This window comes from Panthera onca, chromosome C1 (genome assembly GCF_046562875.1).
Source record: "Panthera onca isolate mPanOnc1 chromosome C1, mPanOnc1 haplotype 2, whole genome shotgun sequence".
NCBI lineage: Eukaryota > Metazoa > Chordata > Mammalia > Carnivora > Felidae > Panthera > Panthera onca.
The window spans coordinates 3,661,849-3,673,967 of NC_138346.1; the positions used below are offsets into that span (position 1 = coordinate 3,661,849).

At 57.7% G+C, this 12,119-nt stretch overlaps 1 protein-coding gene across 1 annotated transcript; it reads right to left on the bottom strand.

The window, feature by feature from the left end:
- Positions 1–6,748: 6,748 nt before the first annotated feature.
- PRLH (prolactin releasing hormone) lies at positions 6,749–7,680 on the bottom strand. Its single transcript, XM_060625892.2, has 2 exons — positions 7,404–7,680; positions 6,749–7,002 (listed from the first exon to the last, which is right to left on the bottom strand). Exons 1-2 carry the CDS (start codon positions 7,501–7,503, stop codon positions 6,872–6,874), a joined length of 231 nt encoding a protein of 76 aa, XP_060481875.1. The 5' UTR covers positions 7,504–7,680; the 3' UTR covers positions 6,749–6,871.
- Positions 7,681–12,119: the final 4,439 nt, after the last annotated feature.

Consider the following 12,119-nt stretch of genomic DNA (forward strand, 5'->3'; position numbering starts at 1 on the left):
GGAGGATGCCCCCAGGCCCCGGCTCCGGCTGCCCCTTGGGGTGAGCCACTGCCACGGCCACGTACTCTGATTCCCCCTGAAGCGGGCTTGTTGCCGAGTCCTAGAGGTTCTGGAAGCTGACATCCTTGAGACTTACCACTTCTCAAAGCCGGCGGGAATCATTCAGGAGAGGAGCCGGTGACAACGGGCTCCCAGGCGTGATGAGGGAAATTGTCCCCTTTTAGGGTTTGTGGGCCTTGGCACGGGGAAGCTGGACTTTAACATTTACCAAGGGACGAAAACTTTTCAAAGCAGTCGCTCCGTTTCTGCCCCCAGCACACTTTGTACATCCGCTTCGTTAAAAAAAACAAAAAAACCCAAAAAACCAACAAGGAGCTTTCCAAACATAAAGATGAGAAAAAGAAAAAACACCTCCCTGGTTCCCGTAAGATGAAAGTCATACAGCCTCGCACATACTAAAGACATAAGATAAAAATCTGTAACTTTCTGGAATGTTCTTTGCCGTGATGACTCCTAATTCTTTATGTAAAAGGCGTATACGACTCTGCTCTTCCTTGTGAGGATCGTGTGTCCCGGGCAGATGTCCTCACTCGGGCTCCAATAAAACTCTTTTCTCTTTAAAATTTTAGGCCCTGTGTTGACAGGGTGGGGGGGTGTCAGCTCTGCCTCAGCAGACGGTGATTCCAGACTCCCTGGGACAGGTGCACCCGCCCCTGCCTGAATTCTCGTCCCCTCAGCTGCCTCGCTACCCAGCATAGGGTGAAGCAGGCCAGGGGACAAGGACTGGAAACCCTGGGCTGGATGGGGCGCTGTCCAGGGCTGGGCCCGCCTGGTTTGGGGAGCTGAGGAGGGGGCAGGCCCGGACAGGGGTGGCGGTGCTGGGAGGAGATGGGGTGTGGACTATGGGGCTGCGTCCGCGTCCTGCCTCTCAGGGCCGTGGCCCAGGGAGGGACAGAACCCAAGGGTGGGGTTGGGGCCCCAGGCCCTCCCCCTCTCTTCTCCCAGCTCTGAGTTTCACCAGGTGATGCTTGTGCCCTGTGAGCCTGACTCTTGGCCTGTGGTGTAAGTTTTGCAGCTTATATGTCTTCAAACATGGAACCACGTTCTATAACCTGGCGGTTAGAGAGTTTGCAAGTTGGGGTTTGTCATGGCACGTGGACAGGAGGTGGTGCGTGAATGAGGAGGCGGGCCCACGCACAGGCTGTGACGGAGGAGGCCCAGGACACCTCTCCGGTGGTGACACATCACGTGTTCCCCTCCTTACTGCCCGCCTTCAGGGGGAGGCCCCGATGGCCCTTCTGGGAGCTCAACCCTGATGTCAAGGTGGCTATTTTACTGTGGGGGGGAGGGGTGGTGTTGGTTTCATCCTTGTCCCTGGGACTGTGATTAGCTAGTCTGAAATTTTAACACTGTTGTCCCCCTGGAAAGGGTGGCCTTGCTGTATCGACTATGAGGGTCAACAGCAGGACCAAGGTCACGCTGACTCTGAATTCGTGACATCTACAAAGGGTGTGGCAGCATTTCTAGGGGCTCCTCTGGAATTGCTCTCATCCACCTGCGTGGGGACGTCCTCCCAGCCCCAGGGCCGGACCTCTGTGGGGGCCCAGCGCATGAGGAACCCCGGCAGCAGACTGACCAGGACACGGAGCCAGGCACTGGCTGGGACCCGTCCACATGAGGTCGCCTCAGCCTGGCAGTATCCTGCCAAGGGTCAGGGCTCCCCACGAGGATCCCTTCTAGGTTCTGGCGGCTGGTCCCGCCCTCATCCAGCAGGCCCTGGGACCCCCTGCATTCCAACCTCGTGATCGTAACTGGAAGGAGCTGGGCCCAGGCAGACCCAGCGTCTGTTCTGGGGAGGTGGGGACAGCCCAGGTGTCCCACGGATTCAGGCCTTCCTGATGTACATTCTCCAAGAGCTTCTCATGGATCTTTCTAGACTAAAGCAGATTTCACAAGGCTTCCCTTGTCATGATCTTTGAGAAAAGCTACAAGGCAAATACAGAAAATAATAGCCTTGGAGAGGGCCTGCTTCCTTGATTTCCACTCACGTTATTTTTTTTTCTTGAATAATTTCATCCGTGACAGTGTCTGTGGTCAAGTTGCCCGGTTTCTCATGCTTATTCCCCCGTAGATGAAACATATAAAGTGTGAGTCCCTGGGGTGCCAGTCCCTGGGGTCCCCTTCCCACTCTGCTCCCCCCATCTTCCCTGCTGTAGCAGGGCTGGGGACCCCTGTGCCAACCTGACCAGATCCCCCTTGGAGGCCGCAGGAGGCCGAGGTCACCCCTGGCCACTAGATGGCATTCCAGCATCGCTTAAGGCAGACCCCGCTGCTCGAGGGCACAGGGTCTGGGTATTCGCTGCTAAATGCCAGGCTTTCAGAGACATTTCTCATGAGTTGATTGATGCGATGGGAAGTGGCAAAATGAAGGAGATATTTGTAGGATACCCGTGTATCTATACCTATTCCCTCCTGTTTTGTCTAGTGAGTATCACTGTGCTAGAATTTATTATTAAAACGTATCCTTGGACTTCTTTCCACCAGGCATCCTTCCATGGCGTCCTAGGCTGGATGCGGTGCACTGGGGTCCTGGAGCTCAGCTCCCCATCACCCAGGATGTGACTGCACCTTTCCCTCTCCTCTGCCCCACTAGGCGGGTGGCTCGACCCTGCTATGGAATGACCTGGGAGCCTCCGCAAGCAGCAGCCCTTGTCCCCCCCAGGCTCTGGTTAAATCGGTCTGTGGTGCAGCTTGGGCCCTGGTTCCCGGGAGATTTGAGCCTCCCAGGTGAACCTAATATTCTGGCCAGCTGGAGAACCGCCCGAGGGCAGAGGTTCTAGCCGTCCTTTTCCTATGGGGCGCTCGGTGCCTGGTACAACATCTGACACCCTCCAGGCGCTCAATAAACGTGTGCCCGGCAAGAGGATAGAGATGGGTTTTCCCCTGAGATCTAAAGGAAAGACAGGCGTTCCAAAACCAGCTTCCACCACAATGACGGGTGGAAGGGCGCTATATCTGTGCTCCGCCCACCTGATCTCGGCCCCATCCTGGAACCTGAGACTGGGGTGGGGGGCAATGTATGCAGGGAGATGCACCCATGGGGTCGGCAGGCATTCCCGGCGGAGTCCCAGGAATACCAGTTCCCTCGTGCGATGGCCTCTGGTCCTGACGATGTGGGAACAAAGGCAAATGACAAGTTGAATTTCCTTACTGCCTACAGCCCACTGACAAGTCCTTGAGACAGGCAGTGACCTTCCTCTGGGGGCTTTGCCCGGACGATGACACTTTGCTATGGGCAAAAGGCAAATTTAGCTTAACGTTATCCTTACCCGCCCCGTCCCCGCCCCCAGGATCCCGTGAGTCTATATTAATATATAAAAATTCCTTTAGAAACTTCCTTTATGTCTACCTCCCGAGATATATGTGGCAATCATCCTCCAAGCTTCTGGCCCTTGATATCCATCTGAAGGGTCTCCTGACAGTTTGTACTCAACGGCAATAGATGACGTTTCCCTGGCAACAGCCAGCCCCTCAAGGTCCTGGACACCTTGCTTCCAAAATACCTTAGAGACTTGCGCTGTCCCTAACCCCCTCCCAAGCTGAAGGTGTATAATCAGTGACCTGCCACAACCCCAAGGCAGCTCTTTCTGCCCACGGGTCCTGTCCCTTTCGCACCAAAGATGTCTCAAGAATTCTTTCTTGGCCGTCAGCTCCGGACCCCTACCGCTCTCAAACCCCATCACTGAGGGATGCCAGCCTGTGAGCCCACTGTCCTGCCTGCAGCCTGGGAAGCTGCTCCCGCCCCACTTAGCCTGAGTTTGGACCTGGTTCCTCTCTGGAGCCCGTATGTGTGCACGCCTTCGGTGATGGAGGCAGGAGACTCAGAGGGTTGGTAAGTGGCCTCCAGGAGGGGCCCTGCTGTCCTGCCCCTGAAGGTACCCTTTCCCTGTCTTCTGTTTCCTCGGGATGCGTCTCCTCCAACCCCACTGGAAGAGTTTCCCAGGCCCTGTTAACAAGACAACCACAAAGCCATAATGGAACCACTGAAGGCCCTGTTAATACTTAACCCAACCGCGGTTTCCACTCCCTCTGGAATGTAACCTTTAACCTGCCAAATTGGAATTTCCTGGAGGCCATCCTCTGCAAGACCCCTTCCCCCTTAGGAGGGCGACCTTGCCTAAACAATGCTAATAAATCCCTTAAAAAAAAAAAAAAAAAGAACCTTCTCTCTGTCCTTAAAATCTTTCCTTTTCTGCACCTGGGCAGAGCATGTCTACTGGCTGGACTGAATGCTGCCCGATTCAGGGGTTGCTTAATAAAGCCAATTAGGTCTTTAAATGTTTGAATTTTGTCTTTTAACAGCCCAGAAGGGTCGACTCAGGGACTTCTTCTTTCTTTAAAAATTATTCCTTTCTTGGGGTTCCCACTGGGCCAAACTGAGACAATTTAACCATCTAATATTATTTGTAAAGTGTTGAACAAAAAGAGAGAGAGAGAGAGAGACCTCCTTTAGAAGAACCCAGCTAATAAATGTGGAAGGAATTGGAGAATCTCCATTGTGTGACCCACCGGTGAGGTCATTTGCTTCCCAGCAGGGATGTTCAGTGGGTGTATAAATCACTGGTGGGGGCTGGAGGGGGGTGCTGGGCACACAGGGCTGGTATGTCAGGCACACGGTGAGCAGGGGGGAGACCCCTTACGGTGGAGATCCCCGCCTCTAGGCCAGGGTCACACGGAGGGACACAGCAGGAGGAGGGACACAGTGCCGGTGCCCACAGCAAGTGACTGAATCCAGCTGAGGCGCTCGATCTGCCTCTCACACCACAGGAAATTCAGGGACAGAACAGGGAACACACCTCAACAAACCAGATCATTCTACAGGATGACGCATCGGGGCTCTTGAGAGACTCCGTGTCAAGACAAAATAAGAAGGTCAGGGGCTAACAAGCAATACCTGACTATGACAGTGAATTTAGATCGCAGCCTGCTTTCAACAAAAAGAAAGAAAAAAGGACAGCAAGACTTTCTGGCCATACTTGGGGATTTTTGACTATGGACTGAAAACCAGGTGATATTATGGAGTTATTAGAAAGTGTTTTAGGCACGGTCGTTTTGTGGTTATGCAGGATACTGTCCTCATTTTGAGGAGCAAGGTGCTGAAATATCCAGGGGAAATGTCACAATGTTTACAACTTACTTCCAGATGGTGGGCGGGGAGAGAGAGAGAGAGAGGGGAAGAGAAAGCAAATACATAAAATAAAAATTGTTGATTCTAAGAGAGGGTGTGTGGGATGCTCCTTAGATTACTTTTTGGACTTTCCTGTGTGTTTAAAAACTTTCATAAAAAGTTGCAGGAAGCATCATCTCCCACCTCTCCATCCCTCTGGGCACAGAAGGTGTGTTAGTGGCCCGGGGCTGCCCTACCGGAGCACCGCAGTCCGGAGCCCATCGCCACACCGCTGTGTTTCCGTGCGAACTCTTTTTTTTTTTTTAAAGGGTGTAATTTAGCGGCGTGAGCACATTTACAGGGTCTGCAAGCAGGCCCTCGGTCCAGCTCCAAGACGTTTTCATCTCTGTCAAGCAGTTACCCTGGCAACCGGCAGTCTGCTCTCTGTCTCCCTTCCGCACATTTCATAGAAATCTGATCATCCGCTACGTGGACTTTCGTGCCTTCCACTTGGCGTCTCATTTTCGAGGACCCGAGCTGTGGCATCGGCAGAACCCCGGTCCTTTTTATGGCTGAGTCCTAACGCGCTGTGTGGATCGATCGCACTTCATCTGTTCGTGTGTCAGTTTCTGAGCATCTGCTGGGACCTGCTTTCCTGACTGCGCCCCGTCCCAGGCCTGGTCCAGCACCTGTCTGTCCCGGGGAGCGGTCCTGGCCCTGCCTCCTCCCTGTGTCTGGTGAGCCCCGGACCCGCCTCCCTCGAACCGGAGCAGGGACGGCTGGGGTCTGGGGGCCTGTGGGCCTGCTCTGCGGCCTCCTGGGTGTGGACGGACGGAAATCTGGCAGTCAAGGTGGGCTCCCGAGACCCTGAAAGCAGGGTGCAGACAGCGGCCCGCGTGCTCTGGGTTTGGAAGTGGCTGCCCGTTAAGCCCGTCCCCACCACCCTCCTCCCTGCACGCCGGGGTGGGGTGGGCCTTGGGGAAGGGGTTTACACCGAACACCCACACCGTGTTGGCCTGTAAGCAGGTGCTGTGACTGCCTGAGCTGTGGAGTGAGGTGGGTGTTCCTGTCCGGGGGTGTTCAGATGGGGACACTGAGGCTCAGAGTTAAGGGCTGGGCTCAGGTGCCCAGTTCGTGGGGGTGTGGCCCTGGCACCGAGGCAAACTCCTCTGAGGCAGGACGTAGGGACATCTTGGCGCGATTTGGGACGGGCAGCAAAGGGACGCGGCGCAGTTCATTTAGGTTCGAGTCTCCCGCTGGTGGTTAGAAACAAGCAGCTCACACTTGTCTTTCTCCTCTGAGTGCAAGCAAACGAGGGAGGTGAAAGCGACTGGGCTCAGAGAGGACGGGTCAGGGGGAGGGGCTGTGCTGCCCGCCCCAGTGTGCAGCCTGGACAGCCACTCAGAGCCGCTCGGTGGAGGGCGCTATGGGCCGCAGGTGACCCCGGAAGGTCCCAGCTCCCCTACCCAGTGCTGGGTGCCCTCAGGCGAGTCACGGAGCCTCTGGGCTGCTGGACTCTGAGCATCCTTCTAGGCTACTGTCCCTCGAGGGAAGACAGCTTCCAGTTTGCCACCACAAAGATGCAACTAAACAAGGCCAGCTGCTTTTATTAGGATTGAAGGGAAAGGAGCCGTGGAGGGGGGTGGGGGGAGGCTCCTGGAATCATGTCTTCCTGCGCCGGGCTGTCCCCCATCCCCAGAGGGCTCAGCGCCTCCTTTCAGGGGGGAGCAGCCTGGCCGGTTCACGACATCCCGGGGGGGCTGCTGTCCTCCGGCCGAAGCGGCCCACGGGCCTGATCCTGCGGCCCGCGTACCAGGCGGGATCGATGTCAGGGTCTGGGAAGGAGAGAGCGAGAGCTTGTGTGCGGGCGTCCGCGGGGCGTCCCCTGACACGTGCGTGCCGTCTGTCCCCGCAGGTGGCAGGCCAGGTCACTTCTGGGTAGTGGGCAGCTTTGGGAAATGGGAACTCAAGCTACGCAGCCACCCCTTCCTCCCCCGCCCCCCTCCCCCCAGGGTCTCGTGCCAGGGGCGGGGAAAGCCAATGAGCCCCTCAACTGTGTGCTGCGCGCGGCGGCAGGGGCGCTGGGAAGCAGGTGACCGGGCCACTCCCTGGAAAGGCCAGGCGAGCAACAGGCCGCACCCCTCCCAGGGCAGGGGCACTCGTGGTGAGCCATGGTTCCTGGGGGTGGAGGGGTGGGGCGGGTGAAGGAGGCTGATGCCCAGGGTCGGGCACTCACTGCGGATCTCCATGGAGTGCGGGTGGGTTTGGCTCGCAGCCCCCCGCAGGGCCAGTCCCAGCAGCAGCAGGCCCAGCAGCCAGGCCTGCAAAGCCTTCATCCCTCGGCTCCTGGCTCAGGGCCGGCTCGAGGCGGGATCCCACCCGGGAGGGCACGACCTGGGCGCAGGGCAGGAGCAAAGTTACGTTACACACCCTGCAGGGCGGGCGGGCACAGAGGTGGGAGCCTTAGAGAACGCGAGCGCGGCGTGCGCGAGCGAGAGGGCGTGTGCACGCGCATGTGAGTGTACGTGCGCGCGAGCGCATGCGTGGGACCGCGCGCCTGTGTAGGACACGAGAGCGCGCGCGTGCGGTCACAGGCCCGTGCACGTGTGAAGCGTGGGGTGCGCGCGCAGCCGCCCTCCGCCGTGAGCCGCTGTGAGCCGCGCAGGAGCGGGCCCGGGCCCCGACGTGGCGGCCACACCGGGCTCTTTGCAAAGCGCGTCGCCCTCCCCGGGGCCTCATTCTGTGCAGCGAGCCTTACGTGAGGCCAGCACGCGTGTGTCAGCCTCGGACGAGCTCAGACCCGTTTGCACCACCCCCGTGTCATCGGAAGGAACCGGGGAGGTGTACATGCCGTGGGTGTAGAGAAGTGGGCTGTCTGGGAACGGCCCTGGTCTGTCTGTCTGTCTGTGTCAGGGAGCCGGAGGGACTGGAGCTCTCTGTACCGCTGTGTGCACCCTGTGCACACAGGCAGGTGGGGCAGAGGCCAGCAGGGTGTGGGGAACTGGCCGCCAGGGTTGCTGCAGAGGCCCTGGGCGCAGGGGACGGTTTGCCTACCAGGGACATGGCCAGGGGCGGGGGTTCCCCGGCGTAGGCTGCTTTCCCTCACTCAGCCCAGGACTTCCCGGCACCTAGTCCATCGTGTCCCCACAGGTCAGCTGGTGGTCGGGCTGTGGAAGAGTCCTCTGGCACCCTGCCATCGTCGGGGGACCTGGCCCTCCTCCCGCACGTGCCCCCACCCTCGGCACTTGGGGGGGGGCATCAGAAGGCTCCTGAGCACCCTGTGTGTTCCAGGGAGGACCCCTCTGCCAACCTTGACTTTCCAGGTTGCCCAAGCCCCATGGAAAGCGCTTTTGGTCTGAGAGATTTAAAATGCCCACCTCTCTGTTGGGGTGTCACACGCGGGGTGGGAATTGGAGGACACGGAGGTGCCACCACGAAAGCAGAGTAATGTAGAGACCCATCCGGACGGGCTGGGCTGTTGCCGCTCCTCTGGGCGGGACCCAGGCCGGTGGCTGGCCTCATAGGAGGGGTAGGACGCGTCCTGACCCCTGGTCCCCAAGGACCTGCTTCTCTTCCGCCTGGAGATTCTTGCCTCCAGCCCACTGGGCTTCCTGCTCTGCATTGCCACAGGGGCGCAGGGACAATTCTGCCCTTTGTCTCTACTGTGGCCAATGCTGGAGCATCGGAGCTGGGCAGGTGGGTGCCCCTCAGATACACAAACCCCTGGCTGCAGGGAGACCCTCCTGCCCCAGCCCTACAGGGAGGAGAGTGACAAGGAAGGGGCACAGAGAAACAGGGTGGGGGTGGGGTGGGTACTCACCGCGGGTCCCCACGAGCGTGCTGCGTGCGGCGGTGACCCAGGCAGGGCCAGCTCACCCCCTTTTATAACCCGAGGAGGAAGCAGCCCACCCCCCAGCTGCCCCCCGCCTCAACCGCATCCCCCTCCCTCCCAGGGTGGCATCGGGACAGAGTCTCCGCTTTTTCTTTTCTTTCTTCTATTTTTTTTTTTTTTAAACTCATCAGCGACGTGATTTGTCCCTTCCTGGGTTATATAATCTCATTTGGGTCGAGTGGTTTTAAAACACATTAGCCTTCCTTCTTCACACAGGCCTTTGGGCTGATGGCAAAGTCTGTGCCACGGGCGGGGCAGCGTGGGAGCACTGCGGTCACAGAAAGGTGACGGGAGAGGCTGCCGGGGCCTGACCCCGCTTCCCAGGCCTCAGTCCCCGTCTGTCCCCCACCTGCGGGGTCTTCACAGCTGCATTCATCACATGCAAACCAGTGCCGTCCCGTTTCTGTAACACACAGAATGCTTCCTCCCAGGCTTTCCAGTCTCCGTCACTACTGCTTAGAATGAGCAAGTTTACTGTGATTATAAAAGAAATGTATTAACTTTCACTATAAAATAAGAAACAAGTTTGTACTAAAAAACTGTTTTGAAAGTTTATTTATTTTGAGAGAGAGAGAGAGAGAGAGAGAGAGAAAGAGCAGGGGAAGGGCAGAGAGAGGAGAGAGACAGAATCCCCAGCAGTCTCCTTGCTGTCAGTGCGGAGCCGGACATGGGGCTCCAGCTCAGGGACCCAGGGATCACAACCTGAGCCGGAGCCACGATTCAGATGCTTAACCGGCAAGCCTCCCAGGCTTCCCCACTGGCTGTTTCCAGGCACCCCTACTAGCTGGATTTGCTGCTAATACTTTACTTAGGATTTTTCTTGTCTGTTGTGTTCGATTCTCCTTTCTCACACGGTCTTCGTTCTGTTTTGAGGCTAAGGTTTTGCTAACCTTACAAAAGAGGAGGGGCCCTTCCCCCTTTCCTTTGTTCTGTGAAGGAGTTTGAGGAAGGACACGAGTTTGGGGCTGTTTGGGGGAGGGAGAGGGCAGGGCTTGGTGCTGATAAGAGGGGAGAGTGGGGGGGTGGGGGCTGGGGTCATGGGTTGGGGGCTTCCTGGCTCCAGAGCTCGGTGGGCTGAGACAGGAGCCCTGGGGACAGGGAAATGAGTTCAGTGGCGGCAGGTGTTCGTGGATCCTGAGGGACGGCCGTGTGGCCGTGTGGTTGCTTTGTGCGTCTGAGCTCCTCAGTGGGGCCTTGGCCACTGCGGGACATGGGTGTGAACAGAGCTAACGGCTGGGCAGAGGGTGAGCTCACCGGGGAGGAGCAGGGAGGGGGGGAGGAGGGCAGAGAAGGGACGGGATTGGGCAGCAGGAGGAACCCAGGGATCAGCCCAGGGGAGGAGGCTTGAGCGCAGAGGGGCGGGTGTGAGGGCGCCTCCCCGCGGGGCCCTTTGCTGGGCCGGCTGTGGATGATGCCCCATCCTGTCCTTTAACTGCCCTGCACATGAGAATTCAAACCCCTCCGCTGTCCTGGCCCCCCTGCTTCTCCAACACACTCTTGTCTGCTGGGGATCGGCAAACCTTTTCTGCAATGGGCCTGACGATGAACACATCCGGCTTTGTGGGCCGGGGTCTGTGTTGTAGCTGCAGGTGAACTGAACCTGAGTAGCTAGGGCTGGGCACCTGCAGGGCTGTTTCACAACACCAGGCTGCTGGCTGGATTGGGCCCCCGGGCCGCAGTCAGCTGCCCCCTGTATTTCTAGGGGGCACATTACTCATTATAGGTGTGGGCCAATGGTCCACCATCGAGGGAGGCCCTCGGGCCCTGGTGGGGAGACCACAGTCCGATTTATGAATCCCACGTGTACGAGGTCGCTGGGTCACTTGCACGGGATCAAATGACCTGCTCCCCTGCTAGTCGAGGCAGATCCCGCCCTAGGCTGGCAGCACCCATGAGAGACATGGCCCTGCTCGCTCCGTCACTTTGTGTCTGGAAGGTGACTGTGACCGCTCTAGGGAAACAGAACTGGGGCTGAAAAGCCTGCCGAGAGGTTCACGGTCAAGAGGGAAGCCTCAGAAACGTCATAGGGGCATGGCTGCCCCTGGGCCTCCCTGGCCCTGCCCTCCCTTCCCGAAGCTGGGTCTTGTGTCCCTCTGTTCTGACGGAAAGTGCCGTGCGTGGCTCATACACTCGCCGTCTCACCTGGGCTGGTTTGAGTGGGTTCTGCTCCTTGCAATGAAAGGAACCCCACACTGGGGAGACCCTCATGAGCGGACCCCTCTCTTGGAGTGAACTTGATGGCTTTGAATTCTTGGAACTCTTACCCTCAACCAGGTGGGTTCCCGGGCATACTCAGCAGGGAGCACGGTGGTGGGTAGCTGTTTGTGGTTTTGGTGTTTGGACCATAATGGTGCAGTGGGTTGAAGAGTGTCCCTCAGAAATTCACGTCAACCAGGAATCTCAGAATGCGACCTTGGAAATAAGATCTTTGCAGGTGCAGATGGAATCACGTTAAGATGAGGTCGTGCTGGGGTGAGGTGAGCACTAAATCCAGTCCCTGGCGTCCTTAGGAGAAGAGGAGGGACACACGGTGACACCAGGAGAAGGTGCTGTGAAGACAGAGGCAGAGACAAGCCAGGGACAGGTGGAGGCCACCGGAAGCTGGGGCAGAGGATGGCACGGATCCTCCCTCAGAGCTTCCAGAAGGACCCGGCCCTGCCGGCACCTTGACCTTGGCCTTTGGCCTCCTGAGCTGTGAGAGAACACGTTTCTGTCATCCTCAGCCACCTTGCTTGTGGTACTTTGTTACATCAGCCCCAGGAAATGAATGCAGGAGTCCGTAAGCGTGTCTGAGTGACTGATGAAATATTTCTTTCTGGTACTTATTTCTAGAAGACACTAGTCTTTGTGGTTTTGGCCTGTGTTTCTTAAACGTGGGCTCCTTCTGGAGTCCTGGAAAAATGGTGCACAATCTGATTGCAAGGAGGTGGCCGTGGGGACTGGGAGCCACCAGAGTCCTAGCTGCAGAATGACCACGGTATGTGTGTGTGTGGGGCCTCCAGTCACTAGCAAAGCTGCTTCTGATGCAGAAGTTTTCTGAAAATCCAAATTCTTGAGGAC